Genomic DNA, 23,702 nt, shown 5'->3' on the forward strand with positions numbered 1-23,702 from the left:
CCGTCTCGGGGCAGGCCTCCATTGGGCCCCGGGTGGGAGGCTCGGGGACGTTTCCCCTGGGGGCGGCGGCTGACCCCCCGCGGGCCGTCCGTCCTCCAGCGTCCTGAAGGTCCTGTCGCTGAAGAGAGCCCAGGCCAAGAGCGTCCTGGACGCCCTGAGCACGGCCCGGACCTGCGTGGAGCAGCTGGGGAGGCCGCACTGCTTCCACCCCGCCTGCCTCCTCTTCCTGCTGGAGCTGCTCACCTGCCAGAAGGACTTTGCCGAGTGAGTGCGGGGGCAGCTTGTCCCCAGGGATGCCGGGCCAGGGCTCTCTGGGAGTCTCATCTGTCCCCGCGCTCCCCTGCGGTTCTCGGGGGGGGAGGGTCTCATTTGCCTCCCCTCCCTGGGGCTCTCGTTCCTCGATTCTTGGTCCTGCATCCCCTCAGCCAGCATCCGTTCTTCCCTCATTCACGTGTCCCGAGAGAGGTCGGCCCCCCTGGCTTGCTCAGGCCCTGCTTTTGGATGGCATCGGGTGCTCGATGCTCGGGCCCCTCCTGAGTGACCGGGCGGCCCGTGGGCATTGCTTGTAGCTACTTTGGGCACTTGGAAGGCTGTGGGGCCGCGCTGCACCAAGAGATCCGCCACGCCTACCACCAGCTCGTCCGGTTCTTGGTGGACGCCGTGAAGGGCTTCGGCAACCTGAAGGACAGGTACGGGACAACGGGCCCCACGGGCGTCCGGACGGCCGCAAGGGCAGGGGCCCCTCGTGTTAGGCGCTGAGGTCCGGCCCGGGCAGCGAGGGTCAACGGGGAGAACTCCGGCCTCCCCTCCTGCCTCTGGCATCTCGCCACCCGAGTGGTCTCAGACAGCCCGCGGGCCGCCCTTGTGCTCCCACCTCTGCCACGTGGGGAGTTCTGAAGTGGCTGTCGGCTCCGTCCCAATCGGGGCTCAGAGGGACTGCCCGGGCGGGCTCGGCCCAGCAGCTGGAATGGGAGCCCACCCCCACGGAGGCCGAGCTCGGGGGCACGGGAAGGAAGGGTTAGGGCCGGAGAGGGGTCCTCATTGAGCCTGGTGCCGAGCTGGCCACCCGGCTCGGGCCCCCTGCATCGCGGCACGGCTGAGGGCTTCTGACTGTGGTCTCCCCGGCTCCTTCAGGTCCCTGCTCCCTGCCCTGTCCTGCGTCCAAGCGTCCCTGCTCCATCTCCTGGATATGGGCTGGGAGCCCAGCGACCTCCCCTTCCTGGCCGATATCCGGCTGCCAGAGCTGCTCATGACCATGGCGCAGGAAAACATCAGTCTCCACCACAGGGCCATTTGGTGAGGGCGGGAGGCCGGCTCCGGCGGTGGACCGTCCTGGGGCCCGGGGGAGGGACCCCCGGCCCCCAGAGGCAGTCCCTTAGTTCTTGGTCTGAGGACCACGGGCCGTTCTCGGCTCACAGGGATGGTTCTGGGGGGCCCCCCAGTTTGGTCCAGGATGCCGGTCAGTGCCTCTGTAGTCCAGCTGACCTGGAGCCTTTGATAGAAAATCTAATCCTGGACTCTTGGCTGGGGTGTTTGGGGGAGTCCCAGGAAGGGCGGGTCAGCAGGGGGTCAGACCCCAACAAGTGCCAGGAGCTTCAGTCTCCTCATCTGTTGATCGGGTGGGATCTGAAGGCCCCCATAGAAGAACCGCTCCCCTGCTCATGGAGGATGAAGCTGAGAGTCCAGGGTCTTCTGTGCCTGGGGCAAGAACTGACGTCGGGGCCTCCCGGCCTGAGGGTCCTGGGGGTGCCTCCCCAGTTCAAGTCCTGCCTCAGACCCCCTACAGGGGCTGCCTCTGCCGAGGGGCTCCCCCGCCACCCCTGGCTCCAGCCTTCTGAGCACCCCTCCCTTTCAGCCAGTGGAGCGAGGACGAGGAGATGGCCGAGTACCGCCAGACCTCGGAGTGGATGGAGGAATGCCGGGACGGGATGTTCGAGGCCTGGTACGAGAAGATCGGCCAGGCCGACGCCGAGAAGCAGAGGAAGGCAGGTGCCCCCGGGGTGAGGGAGCCCGGCCCCCCTCCCCCCAGCCATGGCTCCATCCAGCCCCCTCATGGTGCCCTCTCTGCCCTCACAGATGCACATGTTCATCGCCCGCTACTGCGACCTGCTGAACGTGGACATCTCCTGCGACGGCTGCGACGAGATCGCCCCCTGGCACCGCTATCGCTGCCTCCAGTGCCACGACATGGACCTCTGCAAGACCTGTTTCTTAGGTACGTTTCACTGGGCTGAGGGGGGTCCGGCTGGAGGGCACTGGTTGTCCTCCAGGCGCCCGTGGCCACCTGTACAGCACAGCAGGGGGCCATCCTCGAGTCCTGCCTCCTCACCCCTGGGCTCCAGGCCAGTGTTTGTGGGGGGGGGGGGAGACCCGCTCCTTTCCCCACCTCTTCCCATCTAGTCTAGGAGCGGGGTCTTGTCCCTCGGGTGTTACTCCTTCCTTGGGTCCCACTACCCCAGAAGGTGGGCTCCTGCCTTCCCCTCCCCTCCTCTCCGTCATTCCTCTGCCCTTTCCCGTTGGTGCGGGCACATCTGCTGGAGACTTGGGCCCCTCTGTGGGCTCCTCCACCGGGTATGTGCACAGGTACACCCCGACTTCCTGCTGACAGACTCCGTTACATGCCCTCCATCCCCTGGGGAGACCCCCGTCCCCTGCGCGCTGGTGGCTGTGTGCGCACCTTGGCTTTCTACCATTCCTCTCTTGATCCTCTTTTCTTTTCTTTTCTTTTCTTTTCTTTTTTTTTTTAATTAATTTTATAATTTTTTTTTGACAGTACATATACATGGGTAAATTTTTTTTACATTATCCCTTGTATTCACTTTTCCAAATTATTCCCTCCCTCCCCCCGATGACAGGCAATCCCATACATTTTACATGTGTTACAATATAACCCAGATACAACATATGTGTGTAAATACCACTTTCTTGTTGCACGTTAAGTATCAGATTCCGAAGGTACAAGTAACCTGGGTAGAGAGACAGTAGTGCTAACAATTTACATTCGCTTCCCAGTGTTCCTTCTCTGGGGGTAGCCGTTTCTGCAACTGGAATCTTCTTTATATTGAAGGTATCTACTTCAATCAGAATACATCCTCATACAGTATCCTTGTTGAAGTGTATAGTTTGATTCTCTTTTCCTAAAAAAAAATTGCTTTCATTTAAAAAAAATGAGTTTAGATAATTCTTGTTTTCTAATATAGCTTGAAATCAGGTGCAGCACCTTCACTTGTTTTTTTCCATGAATTCCCTCGATATTCTTCACCTTTTGTTCTTCTAGCTGAACAATATTTTTTTAGATCTATAAAAAATCTTTTTGGTACTTTATCGGTATAGTGCTGAATTAGTAAGCTAACTTAGAATTGCCATTGTTATTGTGCTGGTCATCTTTATATGGGTGTATGTGTGTAAAGATGACATATATACGTGGGCATACGACACACACACCTTTATGTGTATGTGTATGATGGAATGTATGTTATATTCTGCTTACCCATCAGCAGTTTATCTTTCTCCAGTTCTTTAGAACCATCTTCATTATGTAAAGTTGAGTTTGTCTTAGCAAGGAGACTTCTATATATTTTATCTTATTTTTTAACTTTTTTTTTTAATTTTTTTCTGGTAATACATGTGTATTAATTTTTTTAATGCACAATTTTTTATGAAGCAAGTTGGGGAGAAAAAAATCAGGAAAGGGAAAAACCATGAGAGGAAAAAAAAGGGGGGCATGAATATAGCTTGTCTTAATTTACATTCAGTTTCCACCATATATTTTATTAAGTCAGCAGTTAAAGAGGAGTTTCTCTATTTCTTTTTCTGGATTTGGTTGGTATTATATAGAAATGCTGATAACTAATGTGGGTTTTTGTTTTTTTTAACACCCTATAAAGTTGCTAAAGTTGTTTCAGTTTTTTAGTTGCTTCTCTAGGGTTCTCTAAGTATATCATTATATCGTTTGCAACAATTGAATTCTGTTTCCTCGTAGTCTATTCCTTTCCTTCAATTTCTTTTTCTTATGGCTGTGATCTATCTTTAGTGGTGATAATGCACTTTCTGGCTTCATTGCTGTTCTTATTGGGAAGGCTTCTAGCTTATATCCATTACAGATGATGTTTGCTTTAGTTTTTTAAATAAATCATTTTTGAGAAAGGCTCTTTTGGTTTCTATGCTTTCCGTTGTGTTTATTAGGAATGGGTGTGGTACTTTGTCAAAAGCTTTTCCTCCATCTACTGAAATCATCATATGTTTTTGTTGGCTTTGTAATTGATATCAGCAGTTATTCTGATAGTTTTCTTAATATTTGAATCAGCCCTGATTTCCTATTACAAATCCCACCAGGTTATAGTGTATGATCTTTATGATAGCATTTTATTTAGAATTTTTACATATACCTTAAGGAAATTGGTATACCATTTTCTGTGGTTTAATTCTCCCTGATTTAGGTGTTAAAGTCACATTTGTGTCACAAAAGGAATTTGGTAGGATTTCTCTTCTATTTTTTTTTTTAAAACAGTTATATAATATTCAAATTAGTTTTATTTTTAATGTTTGATAGAATTCATTTGGAAATCAAATCCATTTGGTCTTTGAGGGTTTTTTCTTAAAGAATTTCTGTATGGTTTATTTATTTTCTTTTTCGAAGACAGTTACTTAAACTGTTATCTTCCCTTGTTTGCTAATATCTTTGGAAATGTTCCCTTTTTTACGTAGATTGCTGGTTTTATTACACATAACTGGGCAAAATAGCTCATCATAATTGCTTTAATGGTACATTAATCATTTTCATTTTTGATACTGATGATTTGGCTAATTTAACCAATGATTTATTGTGTTGTATTTTTATAAGACCAGCTCCTAGTTTTATTTATTAATTTATTTTTTAACTTTAGATTTTATTTTTGGTCTTGAGGATTTATATTTATTGCTTAATTGGATTAATTGGAAAGTCTTTTTTTTTTAATAAGTTGCATATTCAATTAACTTATCTGTTCTTTCCCCCTTTTATTATACATTTCAAGATATAAATTTCCCTTAATTTGTACTTTGGGCTGCATCCCACCAATTTTGATATGTTGTCTTATTGTTATTATCTTTAGTGAAATAGATTGCCTCTGTGATTTGTTCTTTGATTTACCGTATGCTTTAGGATTATTTAATTTCCAACTAATTTTTAATTTATGCATCCAAGACCATTTATTGAATGTAATTTTCTTTTTTTTTTTTTTTTTTTTTAATTTTATTTTATAATTATAACATTTTTTGACAGTACATATGCATGGGTAATTTTTTACAACATTATCCCTTGCACTTACTTCTATTCAGATTTTTTCCCTTCCTCCCCCAACCCCCTCCCCCTGATGGCAAGCAGTCTTATATATATTAAATATATTACAGTATAATTTAGATACAATATATGTGTGTAGAACCGAATTTTTTGTTGCACAGGAAGAATTGGATTCAGAAGGTAAAAATAACAGTTTACTATTGAATGTAATTTTCATTGTATTATGGTCAAAAATTTTCTGGATTTGTGAAATTTACAGGGTAGTTTTTATGAAGGTGCCATGTGCAGCTGAGAAAAAAACATACTTCTTTCTATTCCCATTTAGTTCTACCCAGAGAGCTATCATATCTAACTTTTCTAAGGTTTTGTTTATCTCCTTAACTTTCTTTTGTTAGTTTTGAAGTTTTGAAAAGGGAAAGTTGAAATCCTCCACTGGTATAGTTTCACTTTCTTTTTTCTCATAATTCATTTAACTTTTAGTATTGATATTGCTTCATTGTCTCTGATACCTTTTAGCAAAATGTAGTTTTCCTGATTATCCCTTCCAATTAGGCCTATTTTTGCTTTTGCTTTGTCTGAGATCGTCATCGCTATCCCTGCCTTTTTTATTCCAGCTGAAACACAAGAGATTCTTGTCCAGCCCATATTTTAATTCTGTGTGCCTCTTTTCTGTTCCAGGGGTATCTTTTATAATCAGTAGATTGTTGGATAGAGATTTCTATACCCAACCAAGAGAATGTGGGTGTATGAGTGTGAATATGGGTGTGTGTGTGTTCTAAGATATCGAGGCATCTTTTCATTTTCTTGAAAGATGATTTCTAGGCTTTTAGGCAGTCCAATTTATAAAATTACTCCTTTTGATCTGTTTTCCAGCTTAGTTGTTTTTCCAATGAAGTATATACTATATATTTTTTGACTTTGTTTTGATGTTTCTTGGTACCTTGTAGTCATTCTCTTCCACTTGCCCAATTCTAATTTTTAAGGAATAGCTATCTTGAGTGAGCTTTTGTGCCTCTTTTTCCATTTGGCCAATTCTGCTTTTTAAGGAACACTTTTCTTCTTCTTCTGCCATTATGCCGATTTTTGTTTTTTAGGGTGTTTTTCCTTCCGTGTTGTTAGTGCCTCTGTTCCTGAGCCATTAATTCTCTTCTCATAATGGTTTTTCTGCCGTGTCTCTTCTCTAACTCTTTGGACCTCGTCGGGCCTGGGTCTGATGCCCATCTTTGTCTCTGAGGCTTTGCTTGTCGTCCTTTCTGACCCGGCGGATCCCTTTTCACCCCCGCGGCCACCCGCAGGCCAGGTTCTGGCATCCTCCGGCTGCTTTGTTCTTCCAAGGCCGCTTCTTGATTTTGAACTTGATGAGATAAAATCGGACTCTGTGCTGGGGGAGGGGGGACGCTGTTCTGCTGCTGCTGCTGCTTCCAAGGAGGGGTGTGGACGCTGCTGTTCCAGCATGGGGTCCCCGGGGCTCTCCTAGGGCTCATTCTCCCTCGCCACCAAGGAGGGATGTGTGGCTGTGGAGTGGGCAGCGCCCTTTCTGGGGCGGGCCTTCCTTTGACAGTCAGGAACTCTGAGATGGAGCTCTGGGGGGCACTGGGAGGTTGGCCTGGCCAGCACGCTTTAGGCTCTGAGACATGTTTTTGTGGGCCTTGGGCTTCTCATCTGTCAAATGGGCCCCTTGCACCCTCCTGGGCAGGGATTTCCTGGAGCTCCCTGACCCAGACCCTTCCCACCCTTGCCACGGCCTACACAATCTTGGAGGGAAGTGGGCACATGAGGGGTGAAATAGGCTGTTGTGATGGAGTCCAGAGGATGGATTTGAATCTGGGGCTTCGAGGTGCCAGGCCTCCTATGGCCTCCGAGCCACACCCTCTGTGGTTGCAGCATATTTGTAGACACAGTCTCTGGGGCCAGAGCTGGACCTCCTGGACCCGAGAAAGTCTGCTTCGGGCAAGAGTCTGGGGGCACGAGGAGGGCCAGCCAGTGCTCGGGGGGGCTGCTATAGTGGGGCTGGGGCGGGACAGCGCTGCAGGGACTGGCCCTCCCATGTGCGCCTGCCCTGCCCCAGGTGGAGTGAAGCCAGAGGGCCACGAAGATGACCACGAGATGGTGAACATGGAGTACGCCTGTGACCACTGCCAGGGCGTGATCGTGGGCCGCAGGATGAACTGTGATGTGTGCGACGACTTTGACCTCTGCTACGGCTGCTACGCGGCCAAGAAGTACTCCGACAGGTGCTTCCCGCGGGCCCCTGGGGGTAGGGGGGTGGCCGGCCCCGAGCCCCTCGGCCCGTGCCAGCCGCGCCTTTGCTTTGCAGCCACCTGCCCAGCCACGGTGTCACCGTCTACCCCATGGTGACCATCCGCACCAGCGACTGCCAGCGGCTCGTCCAGCCCTACGTCCACAACTACTCCTGGCTGCTCTTTGCCGCCCTGACGCTGTACGCCGCCGACCTGGCCGGAGGGGCCGAGGCGGAAGGGGAAAGGCCGGACCCTGGGGCCCTCCGGGCCGCTGCCACCCTGCAGGCGCAGTGCCTGCGGCTCCTTGGAGAATGCCTGCTGAAGGCGCAGCGGAACGCAGGTGAGCCGCGTCGGGGGTGCCCATTACGGGGCAGTTGCCATCGCAGCGTTGTCAGAAAAGCATCTCTGCCGTAGCGGATGGGTGGGTGTCCTGAGACCCCCCCCCAAATGTCAGGTGCTCTGTTCTGAGACCCCCAGATGTCAGTGGTGCTGGTTCTGGCTTGTGAGGGCCTAGGAGGTGACCTCTGAGTCAGCTGGGAGAGAATCCCAGGGTTTCAGGGGCCTTTACTGACCTGGTGGTGGGGAGCCCTGTCACTCAGAATGGCAGGACCCCCCAGGCCGTGGTCGGCGTCCCACTGGGGCCTCTGGGGCACTGCCAAGTGCTCTGGGTCCCAGTACTCGTGCTCTCTCCCTGGAGCCTGGGGGGCCCCTTGAGCCTAACTCCCTCTTCTCCCCCATGGCCAGATGCAGACCCGTCCTCAGAAAACCAGCTGGTCCCCATCGGCTCTTCTCAAGATGGCGCCGGGGAGGAGAAGGCCGCCGAGACGACAGACACCTCCATGGCGGTGCCCAGCTGGGTAAGGGGGCTCACCCAGGGCTTCGGACCCCCCAGAGCGCATCTGCCCCTGCTGCCGGCCGCAGACGGCCCCTCCGAAGCCAAGCTGGCCGGGCCCCCTGTGCCTGGAGCTACGGAGCATCTGCCGCCCTTGGGGCCGCGGGGGCTCTCACGCCCTTCACCAGGGCTTCCCTCCTCATCGTAGGGCCAAGGGGACGCCAGGGACGAGACCCTCCCAACAGACGCCACGCCGGCCGCTCTGGAAAGCCAAAGTTCGTCTCCGGAGAAGGCGCCCTCTGGAGAAGCCCCCGAGGAAGCCCACGGGCCGGCGCTCCCAGGTTTGGCCCGTTCCGCCCCTCTCTGGTCTCGGTCTCCTGGGTCAGCCCCCCCTTCCTTCTTCCCTCTCTCTTTTCTCTTCTCCAGCCTTTCTTCCTTCCTCCCCTTCCTCCCTCTTCCCCTTTCCTCCCTTGTTTCTTTCTCCCTCCCTCCTCCTCCCTCCCCCTTTCCCTCCTTCTCTCCAAGGCTTATGGTCTCAGGGCCCCGACATCTCCACTCATGAAGACAAGATTGGCCTCTTGTGAGACCCGCCAGTTTTCTGGGGGCCGGGTCTCAGTGCCTGCCAGGGGCTGAGGGCTGGGTGCATAAAAATGGGGTGAGCCCTGCCCCGTAGGGGAGGAAATGCAGAGAGCTGGGCCTTGATGGCAGACCTCGGGACGGGGGAGCACTCCTGCCACCCCCTCTGCTGGATGGGAGCCCTTGCTCCTCCTGCCCCTGGGCCCTTGGGCCTCACCAGGCGGGAGACGTGGGTGGTCCGGCCTGTGGGCGGCCTCAGTGGGGGACCTCTCAGACGCCCTGCTTCCTCACGCAGGCGCTTCCCCCGTGACGGCCGTGCAGGAACAACTCGTGCCCCCGAGCCCCGAACAAGTGTTTGCAGAGTGCTCCCAGAAGAGAATCTTGGGATTGCTGGCCGCCATGTTGCCGCCCATACAATCTGTGAGAACCTCGGGGCTCCGGCCGGGGAGGGCGGCGGTCAGTCCGGATCGTGGGGGCCCCTTCGTCTTCTTCCCTGTTTTTCCTGCAGATTAGGGGGTGAATCTTTGGTGTCCTGGGGAGCCACAGGGCCGAGTGGCCCCCCTGAACCCCTCGGGTGGGGGCTGGCTGATGTCATGGCACGAGGCTCAGCTTCTGGGGAGGAGGAGGGCGGAGAACCCGGAGGTCCCCTCCTCTAGGAAGGCCCCGGGTGCTGGACGGTGCAGCGAGCTTGGGGCTTGAGCGGGATCTCTCGGGTTCAGTGAGCGTCTTCCCGTCCCTCTCTGTTCCGCTGGGGCCTTGGCCTTTGAGTGAGAAGAGGCGCGGATCCGGGCGGTGTCTCCGCCCCCCCGTGCCCACCCGCTCTGGCCCCGCGACGCCGCTCCTCCTGACCCCTTCCCTCCGGCGCACGGGTGCAGGTCACCGCGTCCGGGAGTGACAGGGCCACGTTCCTCCACAGGGCTCCACCGTCTCCTGGGCAAACCTGAAGGACATTCTGCCCCTGATGTTCCAAGTGGTGATCTCGAACGCGGGGCACCTGAACGAGACCTACCACCTGACCCTGGGCCTGCTGGGCCAGCTCATCGTCCGGCTCTCGCCGGCCGAGGTGGACGCTGCGGTGACCGGGGTCCTCTCGGCCAAACACGGCCTGTTCTCGGCAGGGGACGGGGCGGCTGTGCCCGAAGGCTGGGACACGGTCCATCTGCTCTTCAGCCTGGGAGCCGTGTGCCTGGATAGGTAACCGTGGACCCGCGCCCGGCTCCATTCTTCTGGGAGTCAGGGGTCCGGGCGGGCAAACGGGCAGTAGGGAGGAGCAGAGAGGGAGCAGAAGCCGACTTCCCCGGTGTGGGGAAACGCCCCTTCCCCCCATGCCCCGGCCGCCCCCGCCCTCACCTCCCTCTCCTGCTGCTTTGGCAGCCGCGTGGGCCTGGACTGGGCCTGCTCCATGGCGGACATCCTGCACGCCCTGCACGGCTGCCCGCACTGGCACGGCGCGGTGGCGGCCTTCACGGAGCACTGCCTGAAGCAGCTGCCCTTCCAGCTGAAGCACACCAACATCTTCACGCTGCTCGTGCTGGTGGGCTTCCCCCAGGTGAGGCCCCGGCGGGAGGGGGCGAGGGCGGGGGGCGGGCGGAGCCTGCGGGGAAGGGAGGAGGCCGGGAGCGGCCACTAGGCTCCCCTGCCCCCCAGGTGCTGTGTGTGGGCGCGCGCTCCGTGTACCTGGACAACGCCAACGAGCCTCACGACGTGATCGTCCTCAAGCACTTCACGGAGAAGAGCCGCGCCGTCGTCGTGGACGTCAAGACCCGCAAACGGAAAACAGGTTCTGACCGCCGGGGCTCCCCGGAGCGTCCCCCTTTTAGAAAAGAGCCACGGGCCACCACGGACCCCCACGGACCCCTCCCTCCCTTTGCCCCCACCTCAGGCTGCTTCTCCGCCCACCGCCCGGCCCCTTGGGGGGGGGGGGGCGCAGCCCATGATTCCGCCCTTCTTGTTTCAGTCAAAGACTGCCAGCTGGTACGTCCCTGTGGCCAGGGGGGCGGGGCCTCGCCCACACCACTGAGCGCCCACCTGCGGCACTTCACCTTCATCAGCAGCCACCTGCTGCAGAGCAGCCTGGACCCCGGCTGCCCGGAGGCCGTGGAGGCCACGTGGGTGCTGTCCTTGGCCCTCAAAGGCCTGTACGGGACCCTGAAGGTGAGCCCTGCAGGGGGGCCGGGGGGCCTGGGGCTGTGAGCCTGGGTGAGCGAGGGCTGGTCTCTGCTGGCTGCCGTGGGGTCGCTCCGGGTCAGGGATCGGGGCGTTCCCCCCCCCCCCCAGGACTTATGGGGCCAGCAGCAGGGCCCCCTCTGGGCTCCGGGGGCCAATGCCTTGGGCTGCTCTGTGTGCCAGGCTCAGGGCTTTGAGGAAATACAGGCGGCCTTCCTGGAGTCGGGGCTGCTGAAGCTGCTGGTGAAGAAGTGCAGCCGCGGCACCGGCTTCAGCAAGACGTGGCTGCTGCGAGACCTGGAGGTGAGGCCCGGGACAGGGGGCGGCCGGGTGGGGCGGCCCTGCCGGGCTCCGTCTCAGGCCGGCCCCTCTCCCGGCAGATCCTGTCCGTGCTGCTCTACTCGTCCAAGAGGGAGCCCGCGCCGGGGCCGCCGCAGCCGGGCAGCCCTCCCGGGGACGTGGCGCAGGGCAAGCCGGACCCACTCGAGGGCCTGGACGAGGCCACCAAGGTCTGTTTCCTGGTACGTCCTTCCCTGCTCCTGCCGGGTCTCCCTGAGATGGTTCACTTGGGGGGCCGGAAGCACCCTCCCAGGGTCTCTGAGAGCGGCCCCGCTGGTCTGCCAGCCTCGGAGGCCCCCCCACCGCCCGCAGGACCAGGCGCCTCCACGCTGGCGTCTGTCCTTGCCTGGCACCGGCAGCCGCGGCTTTCCTGAGAGGGGAGACGCTGCCTCGTCCCGGGGTCTCCGCCGCTTTCCCCCTCCCCCGTCTTTCCCTCACCCTCGCTTCTCCTGGCCCTTATTCTGCAGATGATCCACGATGCCCTCAATGCCCCCTTGCCCATCCTCCGGGCCATGTATGAGTTACAGATGAAGAGGACAGATTCCTTCTTCCTGGAGGTCCAGAAGAGGTGAAAACGACAAGGGGAACAGCCGGGGGGAGGGGGTGCCCAAAGGGGTCCTTGTCCCCGGGGCCAGTGGCTCGTGTCCTCCGTGACCCCAGGCAGCAGGGCCACAGGCGCCCCTATGAGTGCTGCCCCTTCTCGGGACCTCGGAGGAGCCGGGCCCAGGCCCGAGACTCCGTGGAGGCCACGTCTCCCCGTGACCGTCCTTCCCCATGTGGATGCTGGGTCCTGCTGGTCGGAGGACTGAGGGAACCCTGACTTCTTCCAGGGAGAGAGAAATGCCTGGGGGCCGGGGTGGACTCAAGGCCTGTGGCTCCTGCTGACCATCCCGGCCTTTAGTAAGCACTCCGCAGGCAGAATCCCCCCCGTAAAGAGGAGGAAACTGAGGCAGCAGCGAGGTCTCTGCCCGGGGTCCCCCAGGAGTGCCCGAGTTGGATTCGCACTCAGGCCCGGCACGCGGGCTGCCGCAGGAGCCCTGGCAGCTGCTGCTCGGGCCGTTTGCCCCTAAACCTCCTCCTCCTCCTCCTCCTCCTCCTCCTCCTCCTGGGAAGGTTTGACGGAGACGTGATCACCACCGACGAGAAGATCCGGAGCCTGGCCCAGAAGTGGCAGCCCCGGAAGCGCCTGAGGCTGGAAGAGCTGACCTCGAGAGCCGTGGACACGGACATGATCGTGCTGCCCTGCTGGGTAGGTTGTGGGCCCGCCGCGCTCCGCTCTGGCCCGGGCCCGAGGGCGGCGCGGTCCTGACGGCGCGGCTCTGTGTCGGCAGGCGAAGCCCGTGGCCTGCGACCGCGCGGCCGAAGAGTCTGACCCCGTGACCCAGAAGCTGATCGCCAGCACCGAGAGCGACCTACAGCTCAGCTACGCCAAGCAGCGGAGGGCCAAGAGCGCCGGACTCCTGCACAAGGAGCTGGGCTCCCGGGCCAAGAGCGCCGCGCGCGCCTACCTGCGCCGCGTGAACGAGGCCACGGCCGTCCTCTACGCCCGCCACGTGCTGGCCTCCCTGCTCGCCCAGTGGCCGGAGTCCATGGCCATCACGGCCGACGTCCTGGAGCTCAGCAGCCCGGCCCAGATGGCCTACATCCTGGACATGCTCATGCAGCTGGAGGAGAAGCAGCTGTGGGAGAAGGTGGGCGCGGGCCCGGGGGTGGGAGACCAGCCTGAGAGTCGGGAGTCTCCCGGGGGGGGCCCGGGCCCGTCCCCAAGGAAAGGGCCCCGGCCTGCGCTGGAGCCGCGACCTCTGCCCCTCGTGTTTCCGGCAGATCCTGCACAAGGTGCTCCAGAGCTGCAGCCGGGACATGCTGGGCCCCATGGCACTCACGGCCTGTCACTTCATGGAGGAGCCGGGGACGGCTGTGCAAGTGCGCGAGTCCAAGCACCCCTACAAAAACAACACCACCTTTGAGGTACGGGACGCAGCGGGCAGGCCGGGGGGCGGCAGGGAGCCTGGCGGCCCCCTCGAGGGCCTCGCCGTCTAACGGAGGAGGACACGGGAGGAGGGGGAGACTGCCGCGCCCCCGGGGTTGGTCCGTCACTGGCAGGCGGGGGGAGCCTCAGAGGCCTGTTGTCCCCTCCCAGGACAAAGTTCACATCCCCGGCGCCATCTACCTCTCTGTGAAGTTTGACCCTCAGTGCAGCACCGAGGAGGGCTGCGACGAGCTCGCCATGTCCAGCAGCAGCGACTTCCAGCAAGACCGCCACAGTTTCAGTGGCTCTTCCCAGAAATGGATCGACTTTGAGCTTCCAGGTGACCAGTCCCACGTTGGGGCAGGATCCCGGATTGGACTGCGTTCGGAAGGGGCCGCGGGAGGGGGAAGGGGCGCACGCAGGAACGGGCGGGCGTTCAGTGCCGGAGGCGGGAGCCGGGGGCGCTCTGAGAGGACTCGCCCCGAGCTCCCGCCGGGCCCTCGGACTTGGCAGAACACCTGGAGCTTTGCCTTCAGCCGCACTCCCGGCCCTCGGCGCCACGTTGAGCCCTGGGCGGTTAAATGATCGTCCCCGGGCCATTGGGCACCGCAGCCTGGCCCCGGTCTCGCTCCGCCGCCCCACGTTCGTCTCTTCCCCTTAAGCCGAGATGCTTAAATGGCGTCTGGTGCTTTCCGACTCCCGTGACGACCGCGGCCGTTCTGCAGATGAGGAAATGGGGGGTCGGGCCCTGAATTGCCCTGGAATTGTCCCTTAGTTAGCTGGGGAGGGCCAGTCAGGACTGGACTCGGGACTCTGCCGCCTTAGCACGATTTCCAAGCTGCGCCCCCACTTCCGGCTCGGAGCGGCGGCGGCGGCGGGGGTGCTTCCCCGGTCCCGTGATTGAGTGCTCGGAGCTTGGCCCGGCCACGGGCGGCGCTCGGGTTCCAGAGTTTGGACTTCTACTAGAGCTCTCCCGAGTGGCTGGGCCGGCTGCCCGTGGGAGGGAAGGAGGCGGAGAAGGTCCCTGCAGGTCCTGCAGAGATGGGGGTGCCCGGGGATCCCGGGGGGAGGTGTCTCGGCAGCAGCCCTGACCCTGCTTTGGGCTCCTGCTCCCCCAGGAGACACGCTCTACTACCGATTCACCTCTGACATGAGCAACACGGAGTGGGGCTACAAGTTCACCGTGACGGCGGGACACCTGGGCAGATTTCAGACAGGTAGGGCCGCCGGCCCCAGCCGGCTCTGCCGGGAAACAAGCCCGGGGGGCGCGCGGGGCTTCCTCTCCCCCGCTCGGAGCCCAGAACGGCCCCCGGGGGCCCAGACTCCCCCGACACCCTCTCGCAGGATGCCGCGTGCTCCCCGTGACGTGGGCTCGGGGCACCGCGCTTCCTCCTTTTCACGACACTTCTAAACGGTTTTTCTCGTTGTGACCTTTTAAAAGGTCACGCACGAGCGAGCTGTCCAGAAGTGTCACGAGAGGTCCCAGACAGGACTGATCTTCTCTCCTAAAGCCTCCCCTCCTCCCACCTTCTCTGTGCACTCCTCCCCCCCCCTTGTCAGTTTCGCCTGTGCAAGTTTTCACTTCTCTTGTCAGTTTCACTTGTACAATGTGTTTTGTCCATTACACTTCCTCCTCCCCTCTGACCCTCCTCCCCCCCTTCCCCGCTTCCTGCCAGACCCTCTCACCTTCCTTCTGGACTGCTGCAAGAGCCTGTCACCGGGCCCTCTGCCCCAGATGCTCCTGCTGCACTCCATCCTCCACGCAGCAGTTAACGTGACTTTCCTTAAGGGCAGGACTGACCGAGCTGCCCCCACACAGTAAACATCAGGGTCTCCCCGTCCCCTGCAGGCTTTATTTGGCCTCCAAAGCCCTTCATCGCCTGCCTGCCCCTTCCTCCCCTCGCCCACTCCCCACTCCTGTCCCCTCCACTTTTTGTCTTTTGTTCTGGGACTTCTGACTCTTCCCCAGCCCTTCCCCTTGACTTGGGACTCCTGCGACTTCCTTCAGGCCCCGACTGAAATCCCACCTTGCGCAGGAAGCTTTCCCTCTGTTCATTTTTTCCGGTCATCCTGTGCCTCGCGTGCTTGTACAGAGCGCTCGCGCTCCCCCTCATTAGCCCCCTCGCTCCGGCAGGGCAGGACAGAACCGGGAGCGGGAGAGCAGCGCCGGGCGAGGCCGGGCCCGGCTGTGGTGACGCGGCACTTGGGTTCTCGCCGACCCGGGAAGAACCACTTTAGTTCAGGGACGAGGTGGGGGCAGCAGGCGTGCCGGAAGATGCAGCTTTTACGGGCCCTGCTGGGAAAGGTTAAGAGCTGGGAGATCCCCCGGCCAGAGGCGGGACAGCAGGGTCAGGGACACAGGGAGAGCCTCCCCCCTGCATTAAAACTAAGTGGGGGAGGGGGCTTGCCAGGCGTTCTAGGGCAGGTCTCTTAGCTCAGTGTGAGCAGGGGCTCTGCTGGTTAGGATGGAGAAGTGAGTCCGGGCGTCCTGCGGAGCCCAGTGGAGATGGGACGATGTTGCCTGCGAGTTCGCTGCCTTCCTCCAGGGGCTTTGCTGGGAAATGCCCAGCCTTGGGGCTTCGAAAAGGGTAACTGAGAAGTCGGAGCCAGGGCGCAGAGCACGGCGTTGTGTTGGCCGGCTCCTGGGTCGGCGTTCTGAAGGAAGCACCTTGGGACAGAGCTTCCGGCAGGACGGGGTCAGCACGTGCTCCTGGTGGCCGGGGACAGCAGGAGCAGCTAGAGGGACTGGGAGACGAGCCACGCTCCTGTGTCCGCGGCAGTGAGGGCTGGGTCACGGGCAGGAGGACTGGATGACCCTGGGTGCAAAAGCAAAGGGCCTTAGACCCCCGTGAAGGGACCTGGGCCGGGAGCCTCTGCGGGAGTGCCCTCGGCAGGCAGCAGCCGCCTCTGCTGGCACCGCCTTCCCCGACAGATCCAGATGGCGGGGGGAGCGTGGGGAGGGTCATTCTGACCTGTTCCGCTGTCCCAGGGTAGGCAGCTCCTTCGCACCTTATCCTGGGGCACCTTTGCAGTCCCTCCAACGGGCTCAGCCTTCATCAGGGATCACGGAGAGCGCCCATCCGCTCGGATGACGAAGGGCTGTCTCTGTCCTTGCCAGGCTTTGAGATTCTGAAAAAGATGTTGTCCGAGGAGAAGGTTGTTCCACACCTGCCCCTGGCCAAAATCTGGGAGTGGCAGGTGGGCGTGGCCTGCCGCCAGACGGGGCACCAGCGGCTCAAAGCCATCCACTTGCTTCTGAAGATGGTGCAGTGCCGCCGGCACAGGTAGGGACGCCGGGCGGGCAAGGTCCCCCTCACCCCTATTAGACGGCCTTCAGTGCCACGCCGCCCAGGACCCAGATGAGGGGGCCCCCACTCATAGTTCCAGGACCGTTCACGCACTGGGCTTCCGGAGCCGTTTTTCATGAAAATTCCTCGCGCCCCCCCCCCCACACACACACCCTGCAGGAAGATTGCCCTCCCAGTGTGGATACCCCAAGTCCCGTGAGGTGACCCATGGGTGGCCGTTCTCTGTGGTTTCAGGCTAGGGGGAGGTACTTGTCATCCTTGGGCCGGTTCAGACAGAAGCTTGGAAGGCCGTGGAGGGAGGGGACGTGTGTTTTATGTGGCCTGGTGGTGCCCTCTGGAGCGTGGGCTACTTCTGGTGGTCTCTGTGGCCTTGGCCAGAGACTCGAGTCCTTGGGAATTGGGAAAGTTCAGTGACCCAGTGGATAGAGCGCCAGGCCTGGAGTCAGGAAGACCCACATTCAAATCTAGTCTCAGCCCCTGCTTGCCTCAGTTTCCTTACCTATAAAACGAGCGGAGGAAGAAAGGGCCAAAGTCCTCCAGAGTCTTCTGCCGCAGGTGGAGCTCTCAGGCAGCTTTCTGCCCGCCCCAAGGCGGGAGCTGGTGGAGTCCCCGCACAGGGCCTGGATGGACCTGTCAGGGAGCCCGTGCTGGGGATTCCTTCCCATTCTGCCTTCTGGGACCCTTTGGGCAAAGGGGGAAGCAAACGACACGTGCTTAAGAAGAGAATGTCTGAGAACGAGGTTGCCGGGCCCAGGCATAGTCACTGGCTGGCAAGAAGCAAAGCTGCGGCCCCCCCGGAGGGGACACGAGCGGAGAGATTTGGCCGCTTGGCGGTGGCCGTGAGCCTCAGGACTCCTTGAGTGAGGGGCCGGCCCAGCCACTGCCTGCAAGTAGGGGAGCCCGGGGGCCTCGAGCTGCTCAGAGACCTCCAGAACTCCAGGGTGCAGAGGAACATGGGCCTCAGCCACACCCCCTGTGGAAGCCGCCTCTCCCTTCTCCCCCTAGAACCCTTTGGGAAGGTTCTGGGCCACCTCCCCCACGCCCCGCTCCCTGGAGACTTCTGGGATGTTGCAGCATCCTGCCCGGTCACCCCATCTTCTTGGGCTCTTTCTGTTGTAGTGACCTCTGTGACCTCGCCCTGCTCCGGCCCCTCTGGCAGCTCTTTGCCCAAATGGAGAAGGGTCTGTGCCAGGACGTGAGTCAGCCTGGCCTCCTCCTGCCCCTCCACCGAGCCCTCACGGAGCTTTTCCTTGTTACTGAGAACAGAGTCCAGGTGAGGGTCTGGGGCTGCCCTGCCTCCAACCTGCCCCCTCTCCGGGGCCCATGGGGCCAGACAATGCCCAGTGTGAGGGACTGGGCACAGGCTGGCATTTGTTCCTAGAGGGAGTGGGACCTTAGCAGCGATTCCCCCCCTCCCCCCCACATACGTGATGAGCAAGACTTGCCTTGGTGCCCTTGCCCTTGCACAGAGCATGGCTTTTCCAGAGGGAGGTCCATCCACCCCTGCTCTAACCCTCACCACTCTGCTACCGGGCTGACCCTTCCTCCACTTGACTGGACACGCTTTCTTCCCATAGGAGCTAGGCTCCCCCCAGGACTACCTGCTCGCCTTAACGACGGATGACTACCTGCTGTGCTGCACGGCCCAGGTAAGCTCTGTGAGGTGGGGGGAGGGGCTCTAGGAGGGGTGGGGGGGGTCTGCAGGTGCCCAGTTCCTGGGTTGTGTCCTCAGAGAGAAAAAGAAGCAGACACAGCAGCCGGCTAACCAAGACAGTGAAAGGGGCCCATTCGTGCCCCAGAGGAGCTAACAGGAGATGTGGGGGCCAGGGGAGAGTCCCGAGGTGCTCTCTACAGATCAGGGCCCCAAATATCCAGGCCCTGGGTCCAAGCGTCCTTGAGACAGGCCTTTGGTCCCCTGGGCAGAATGGCCCGGGAGGGACAGGACCAGCCCGCTGAGCTCATCCGTGACAGGGAAAATGGGAGATGACCGGCGACCCAGTTACGGAGCAGACCAGCAAGGGATGACAAGAACCGCTGGAAACGCAGGGGGTCTTTTAAGGGTGGGCCAAGCCGGGCAGGCTCCTTTTGGGGACCATTTGGTCAAATCAGGGCCTTCAGAAGAGTTGGCTGAAACCGGAGGGACTTGTGGGTGTCGGGAGAGGCGTGCGTGCAGTTGGCCTAGGAAATCGGGACCATGTGGTGTCTCAGCATGCAGGGCAGTGAACTGTGTGCCCGGGCCCCTGGGGCTTAGAAAGAACGGATCTGTCTGGGGGGGAGCAAGTCCCTGCCAGAGCTGAGCAATGGGAGGGATGGGGCAGCGAACGGAGCGGTTTTGTGCCACCCAGTAGGCCGGCTCAGAGAGGGAGGTTTTGCCAAATTCCCCATTTCTTCATAAAACCTCTGTACCAGTAGTCTGAGAGGAGCTGGCCCAGAGGTGGCTTCCTGGCAGCCCAGGTCACCTGGCACACGGAGGGTCTGAGGGGAGCAGAGTCCGAGAAGAAGAGCTAGTTTCTCAGCCAGCACGCGTGTGGAGTCGCCCGTCCGCCGTGGGCGTCGAGGGAGAGAGCGCCTCCGGGATTGGCTCAGGCCGGGAGAGGCGCCGGGGTGTCAGTGAGTGGCAAGGGGCCCAAAGGGCCCCCCAGGGAGAATGCAAACAGGGGCTGATCTAGGTTCTTCAGAAAGCACCAGAGGCCAGGGAGCCTTTTGTTTCTTGTTTTGTTTGTTTGAAAACAGAGGCCTTTATCAGGGAAACTTGCTCTAAAAAACATTCTCCTGGTTTTCTGTTTTCCTTCTGATCTTGGCTGTATGGGTGCTGTTTGTACAAACCCTTTTTAGTCTCCCATAATCAAAGTCACCCATTGTACTTCCCATGACCCTCTCTATCTCTCCTTTGGTCCTACATTCTTTCCTTATCCAGAGATCTGTGGGGCAAACTATTCCTTGCTCTGGTAATTTGCTTTTGCTATCACCTTTTACATCTAAATCTTGTTCCCAGTTTGGCCTTTGGTATGTGGTATGGAATGCTGGTCTGTACCTTTGTTTCTGCCAAACCATTTTCCAGTTTTCCCAGAAATTTTTATTTAATTGTGATTTGTTGTTCCCAAAGCTTGGATCTTTGGGTTTATCAAACACCAAATTATTATGCCCCTTTACTCTGTGCATCGTATACCGACTTTATATTCCCCTGATCTACCTCTCTAGTCCTTAGTACCAGGTTGATAATTCCTTCTTTATGCTATAATTTGAAGTCTAGCACAGCTAGATCGCCTTCCTTTACATTTCTTCTTCATGAGTTCCCTTGATATTCTGGACCTGTTGTTCCAGATGAATATTGTTAATTTTTGGGGAGATTGGTCTGACACTGATAAAATTAATTTAGGTAGAATTGTCATTTGGGGGTTAGTAGCTTGACCTCATTATCAATTAAGAGTCTTCTGCTTTAGCTCCGACTTTATTTGTGCAGGAAGCATTTTGTAATTGTGTTCAAATCCTGGGTTTAACTTGGCAGGGAGATGGCCACCTATTTAGACAATTATTTTAAAGGGAATTTCTCCTCCTATGTCTTGCTGCTGGACTATTGGACATATGCAGAAGTGCTGATGTTTTCTGTGGGTTTAAATATTTCAAGTGGTTTTTAAGTTATCTAATATTCTCCAAGTATAGCCTCATTCCATCTGCAAAGTGATAGTTTTGTTTCCGCATTGCCTCTTCTAGTTCCTTCTGTTTCCTTTTCTTTCTCATTGCTCTAGCTAGCATTTCAAATATAACATTCAACATTAGTGGTGATCATGGGTATCCTTACTTCATCTCTGATCGTGTTGGGAAAGCTTTTAACTTACCCTTCTTACTGATAATGACTGCTGGTGGTTTTAAACAGCTGTTACTTCTCCTTTTAAGGAAAGTTTCATTTATTCCTGTGCTTTCTCGTGCTATATTTCATCAAAAAAAAATTTCTGCATCTATTAAGATAATTCTATATTATATATAATTATATTATATTTTGGTGTTATTGCTAATTGATGTGGTCAATTATGCTGATGGGGTTTCCCTACCTTCCTGGTATAAATCCTATATTGTTTTTGTGACATTTTGCTGTGATCTCCTTGCTAGTATTTTATTTAAAATATTTGCAGCAGCATTCATTAGGGAAATTCATCCTTAGTTTTTTCTTTCTCTGTTTTTGCTCTTCTTGGTTTAGGTATCAGCATCATATTTAGATCATAAAAAGACTCTGCCTTTTCCTGTTTTTCCAAACAGTTTATATAGCATTGCTATTAATTGTTCCGTAAATGTTTGGTAGAATTAACTTGCAAATCCACCTGATCCTGGAGATTTTTTTCTTAGGCTTAACCAATTTCTTTTGCTAAGATAGGGTTATTTAAGAATTCTATTTCCTCCTCTGTTAATTTGGTCAATTTATATTTTGCAAATATTTTTCCATTTCGCTTAGATTGCCAGATTTTTATTGGCACATAATTGGGCAACATGGTAATAAGAATTTCCAGTTTCCTAACAATTTCTTTAATTTCCTCTTCAGTGGTGAGTGGTGAATTTTTAGTTTTTGATGCTGGTTATTTGGTTTTCTCCCTTTTAAAAATTTTATCCAATAACTTAACACTTTCATTTTTTTTTTTTTTTTCAGAAAACCAGCTTCTACTTTTATTAGTTTGATCGTTTTCTTTCACGTTTATTGATCTCTGCTTTCATTTTTAGTATTTCAAATTGGGTGTTTATTTTTAATTTGTTTTTTTCCTAGTTTTTTTAGTGGCATGCCCAGTTTATTGCTCTACTCTTTTCTGGTGTGAGGCTTGTGGTTTTCTACATGGTCACCTTTCAAGTTTTACTGTCATATTTTGATGACTAATTTTAGAATTGGGGAGCTAGGTGACTTAGTAGATGGAGCACCGCTCCTGGAGTCAGGGAAGATCTGAATTCAAATCTCACCTCAGAAATCTAACTAGCTGCTGAATCTAGCCAAGTCACTTAACTCCAATTCCTCATCTGTAAAATGGGGACACAATGGAGAAGGAAGTAGCAAAACCATTCCAGTATCTTGCCGAGAAAACTCCATTTAATACGACTGAGCAACAACTGTAGAATAAAAGAAAACCGTACGTGTCTCAGTCTGTGATAGACGGCCTGGTGTTGCGGGAAGGGCGGTGCTGATGTTGGTGAATGTGGGTCTGAGTGTGAATCCTAGTTCTGATATCAACTAGTGGAAGCCCAGGACATTCATTTCTTTGAACTTCAGTCTCTTCATCTGTAAAATGGGCACAGTATCCACGTGGCATTGGCCATCGGGAGGCCTGGTTGTGTGAGAAAGAAGTACTTAAAGCACTATGGGAGTGTTGGCTTGTGTTATGAGAACAAGATCTATTTAGACGCCTCTTTCCTTCCTAGGTTCATGGGCGGTGAGCCTGGAGTTCAAGGAGTTTCCATAAAATCAGTACACCATCCATTAGGCATTTATTAGGCGCCCGCGGTGTGCTAGACCTTTGCTAGAAGTTGGGATCCAAAGACAAAACTTAGTCTCTCAGGGAAGACAGAGTGTACATAACTTATAAGTTTATGCAAAGGTGAGGACTGAACAAACACCTCCTGAGCTTGGAAGGAAGCCTGGGTAACTAAGAGGCAGAGAAAGATGAGAGGTGAAAGGAGGTGAGGGAGGAAAGAGATGGTGACAAGGCCGATGGGCCAATAAGGGAGGCCTGGAAGGCAGGTGGGGACCCGACTCGGAGAGGAAGCCTCCCCTGCCCCTTGGGGGCGGGGGCGCCTGCTCCCCGGGGCCCCTCATGGGCACGCTGTAATTGCCCATCCCGCCTCTGTCCCCACAGGCCCTGAGGAACATCGCCGCCATCAGCCTGGCCATCGGCTACCCGAACAAATCGACCAGCGTGTGGAAGGGTTAAGGGCCCCTGGCAGCCCGCGGGTCCCCTGCTGGGCGGGGCCGGGCGTGCGGGGGCCCACTGCCGAGGGAGCCGCCCGGGACGGTCACCTTGTCGGGGAGAGCCTGGGCCCCCTCCTTGGGGCGCTCCCAGGGTGACCCGGGCAGACAAGTGACCTTCCGAGGCCGGGCGGGCTTGGGCCGCGAGTCTGGTGGCGACTGAGCTTCTGCCCCCCCTCCCCGCAGAGCGTTTCCATTTCTGCACGGGCTGCTCTACATCTCCCGCCCCAGGGGGCGGCGGGCCGGACGCGAGGGGCGCCCCTCCCCGCCGGGCGCCACTCCAACCGGCAGCACAGCAATAAGTGGCTGGGCCCCAGCGGACGGCTCCGGGTCGGCCTCGGGTCATCGAGGAAACGGGAGGTCGGGTCCGAGGAGGGGGTTCTCTGGGCACTGCCGGGCCGCGGGGCCAGGGCTACGAGGGCATCGAGAGGAAAGTGCATCGCGGGGCAGATGGTCTGCGGGCGCCTCCGCTCCCTCGGGCCGACGCAGGCCTTGGGGTCTCCCGCCGCCCGGTTCACACTGCCTTATAGCCGACTTCGGAGACGTCGGGGCCGGGGGAGCGAGGGGGACGCTAGAAAATGTGCCTAACGAAGACTCGGACCATGGTGGGCTCCAGCCCCCGGGCGCGCCCTGTTTTCCTTAAACGGTTTTCGATCTCCTTTCGTACGGGTTTCCTATTTGGGATTTTTATTTGCTTGCAAAGAAAGCCTTGAGCCGACACCGCGGATCGCCTGTAAAAACTGGGTATAATATACAAATGGAGAGAAATATATTGTAAAAAAGCTATGGAAAGAAGCCTGTGCTTGGACTGGTTTTCTCCTTCCGCTGCTCACCACCTGGCGCCGGGACCGCGGCCTAAGCCCCGCCCCCGCAGGGAGCGGGCCCACGGGGGAGGGGCGGGCAGATGGAGGGGGAGGTCGGGAGCCCACGAGCTGGGGGTGGTGATGTCCTTAGAAATGGGGAAGCTTGAAGGCGGGGGGGGGGGGGGGGGGAGATAAGCTCCATTTTAGAGGCGTCAGTTACCGAATCGGGGTTCAGGGGAGATAG

General features: G+C 56.6%; 1 protein-coding gene across 2 annotated transcripts in view; it reads left to right on the forward strand.

The window, feature by feature from the left end:
* The window catches only part of ZZEF1 (zinc finger ZZ-type and EF-hand domain containing 1), a 39,316-nt gene extending 15,869 nt beyond the window's left edge, over positions 1-23,447 (forward strand). The window contains exons 30-55 of one of the 2 annotated variants that reach the window (XM_074297770.1): positions 100-264; positions 570-689; positions 1,135-1,296; positions 1,856-1,985; positions 2,077-2,215; positions 7,350-7,515; positions 7,599-7,861; positions 8,266-8,378; positions 8,562-8,694; positions 9,225-9,349; positions 9,846-10,123; positions 10,304-10,478; positions 10,577-10,709; positions 10,887-11,083; positions 11,279-11,398; positions 11,476-11,616; positions 11,902-12,002; positions 12,548-12,683; positions 12,766-13,125; positions 13,259-13,402; positions 13,575-13,743; positions 14,522-14,620; positions 16,522-16,687; positions 17,831-17,984; positions 18,289-18,360; positions 22,546-23,447. In XM_074297770.1, coding sequence (XP_074153871.1) covers positions 100-264; positions 570-689; positions 1,135-1,296; positions 1,856-1,985; positions 2,077-2,215; positions 7,350-7,515; positions 7,599-7,861; positions 8,266-8,378; positions 8,562-8,694; positions 9,225-9,349; positions 9,846-10,123; positions 10,304-10,478; positions 10,577-10,709; positions 10,887-11,083; positions 11,279-11,398; positions 11,476-11,616; positions 11,902-12,002; positions 12,548-12,683; positions 12,766-13,125; positions 13,259-13,402; positions 13,575-13,743; positions 14,522-14,620; positions 16,522-16,687; positions 17,831-17,984; positions 18,289-18,360; positions 22,546-22,620 — 4,036 coding nt within the window. In that variant the 3' untranslated portion in view covers positions 22,621-23,447. The remainder of the gene's footprint in view (positions 1-99; positions 265-569; positions 690-1,134; positions 1,297-1,855; positions 1,986-2,076; positions 2,216-7,349; positions 7,516-7,598; positions 7,862-8,265; positions 8,379-8,561; positions 8,695-9,224; positions 9,350-9,845; positions 10,124-10,303; positions 10,479-10,576; positions 10,710-10,886; positions 11,084-11,278; positions 11,399-11,475; positions 11,617-11,901; positions 12,003-12,547; positions 12,684-12,765; positions 13,126-13,258; positions 13,403-13,574; positions 13,744-14,521; positions 14,621-16,521; positions 16,688-17,830; positions 17,985-18,288; positions 18,361-22,545) is intronic. The other variant, XM_074297771.1, reaches the window with a different exon arrangement.
* The last annotated feature ends 255 nt before the right edge of the window (positions 23,448-23,702 follow it).

This window comes from Sminthopsis crassicaudata, chromosome 3 (assembly GCF_048593235.1).
Source record: "Sminthopsis crassicaudata isolate SCR6 chromosome 3, ASM4859323v1, whole genome shotgun sequence".
Classification (NCBI taxonomy): Eukaryota; Metazoa; Chordata; class Mammalia; order Dasyuromorphia; family Dasyuridae; genus Sminthopsis; species Sminthopsis crassicaudata.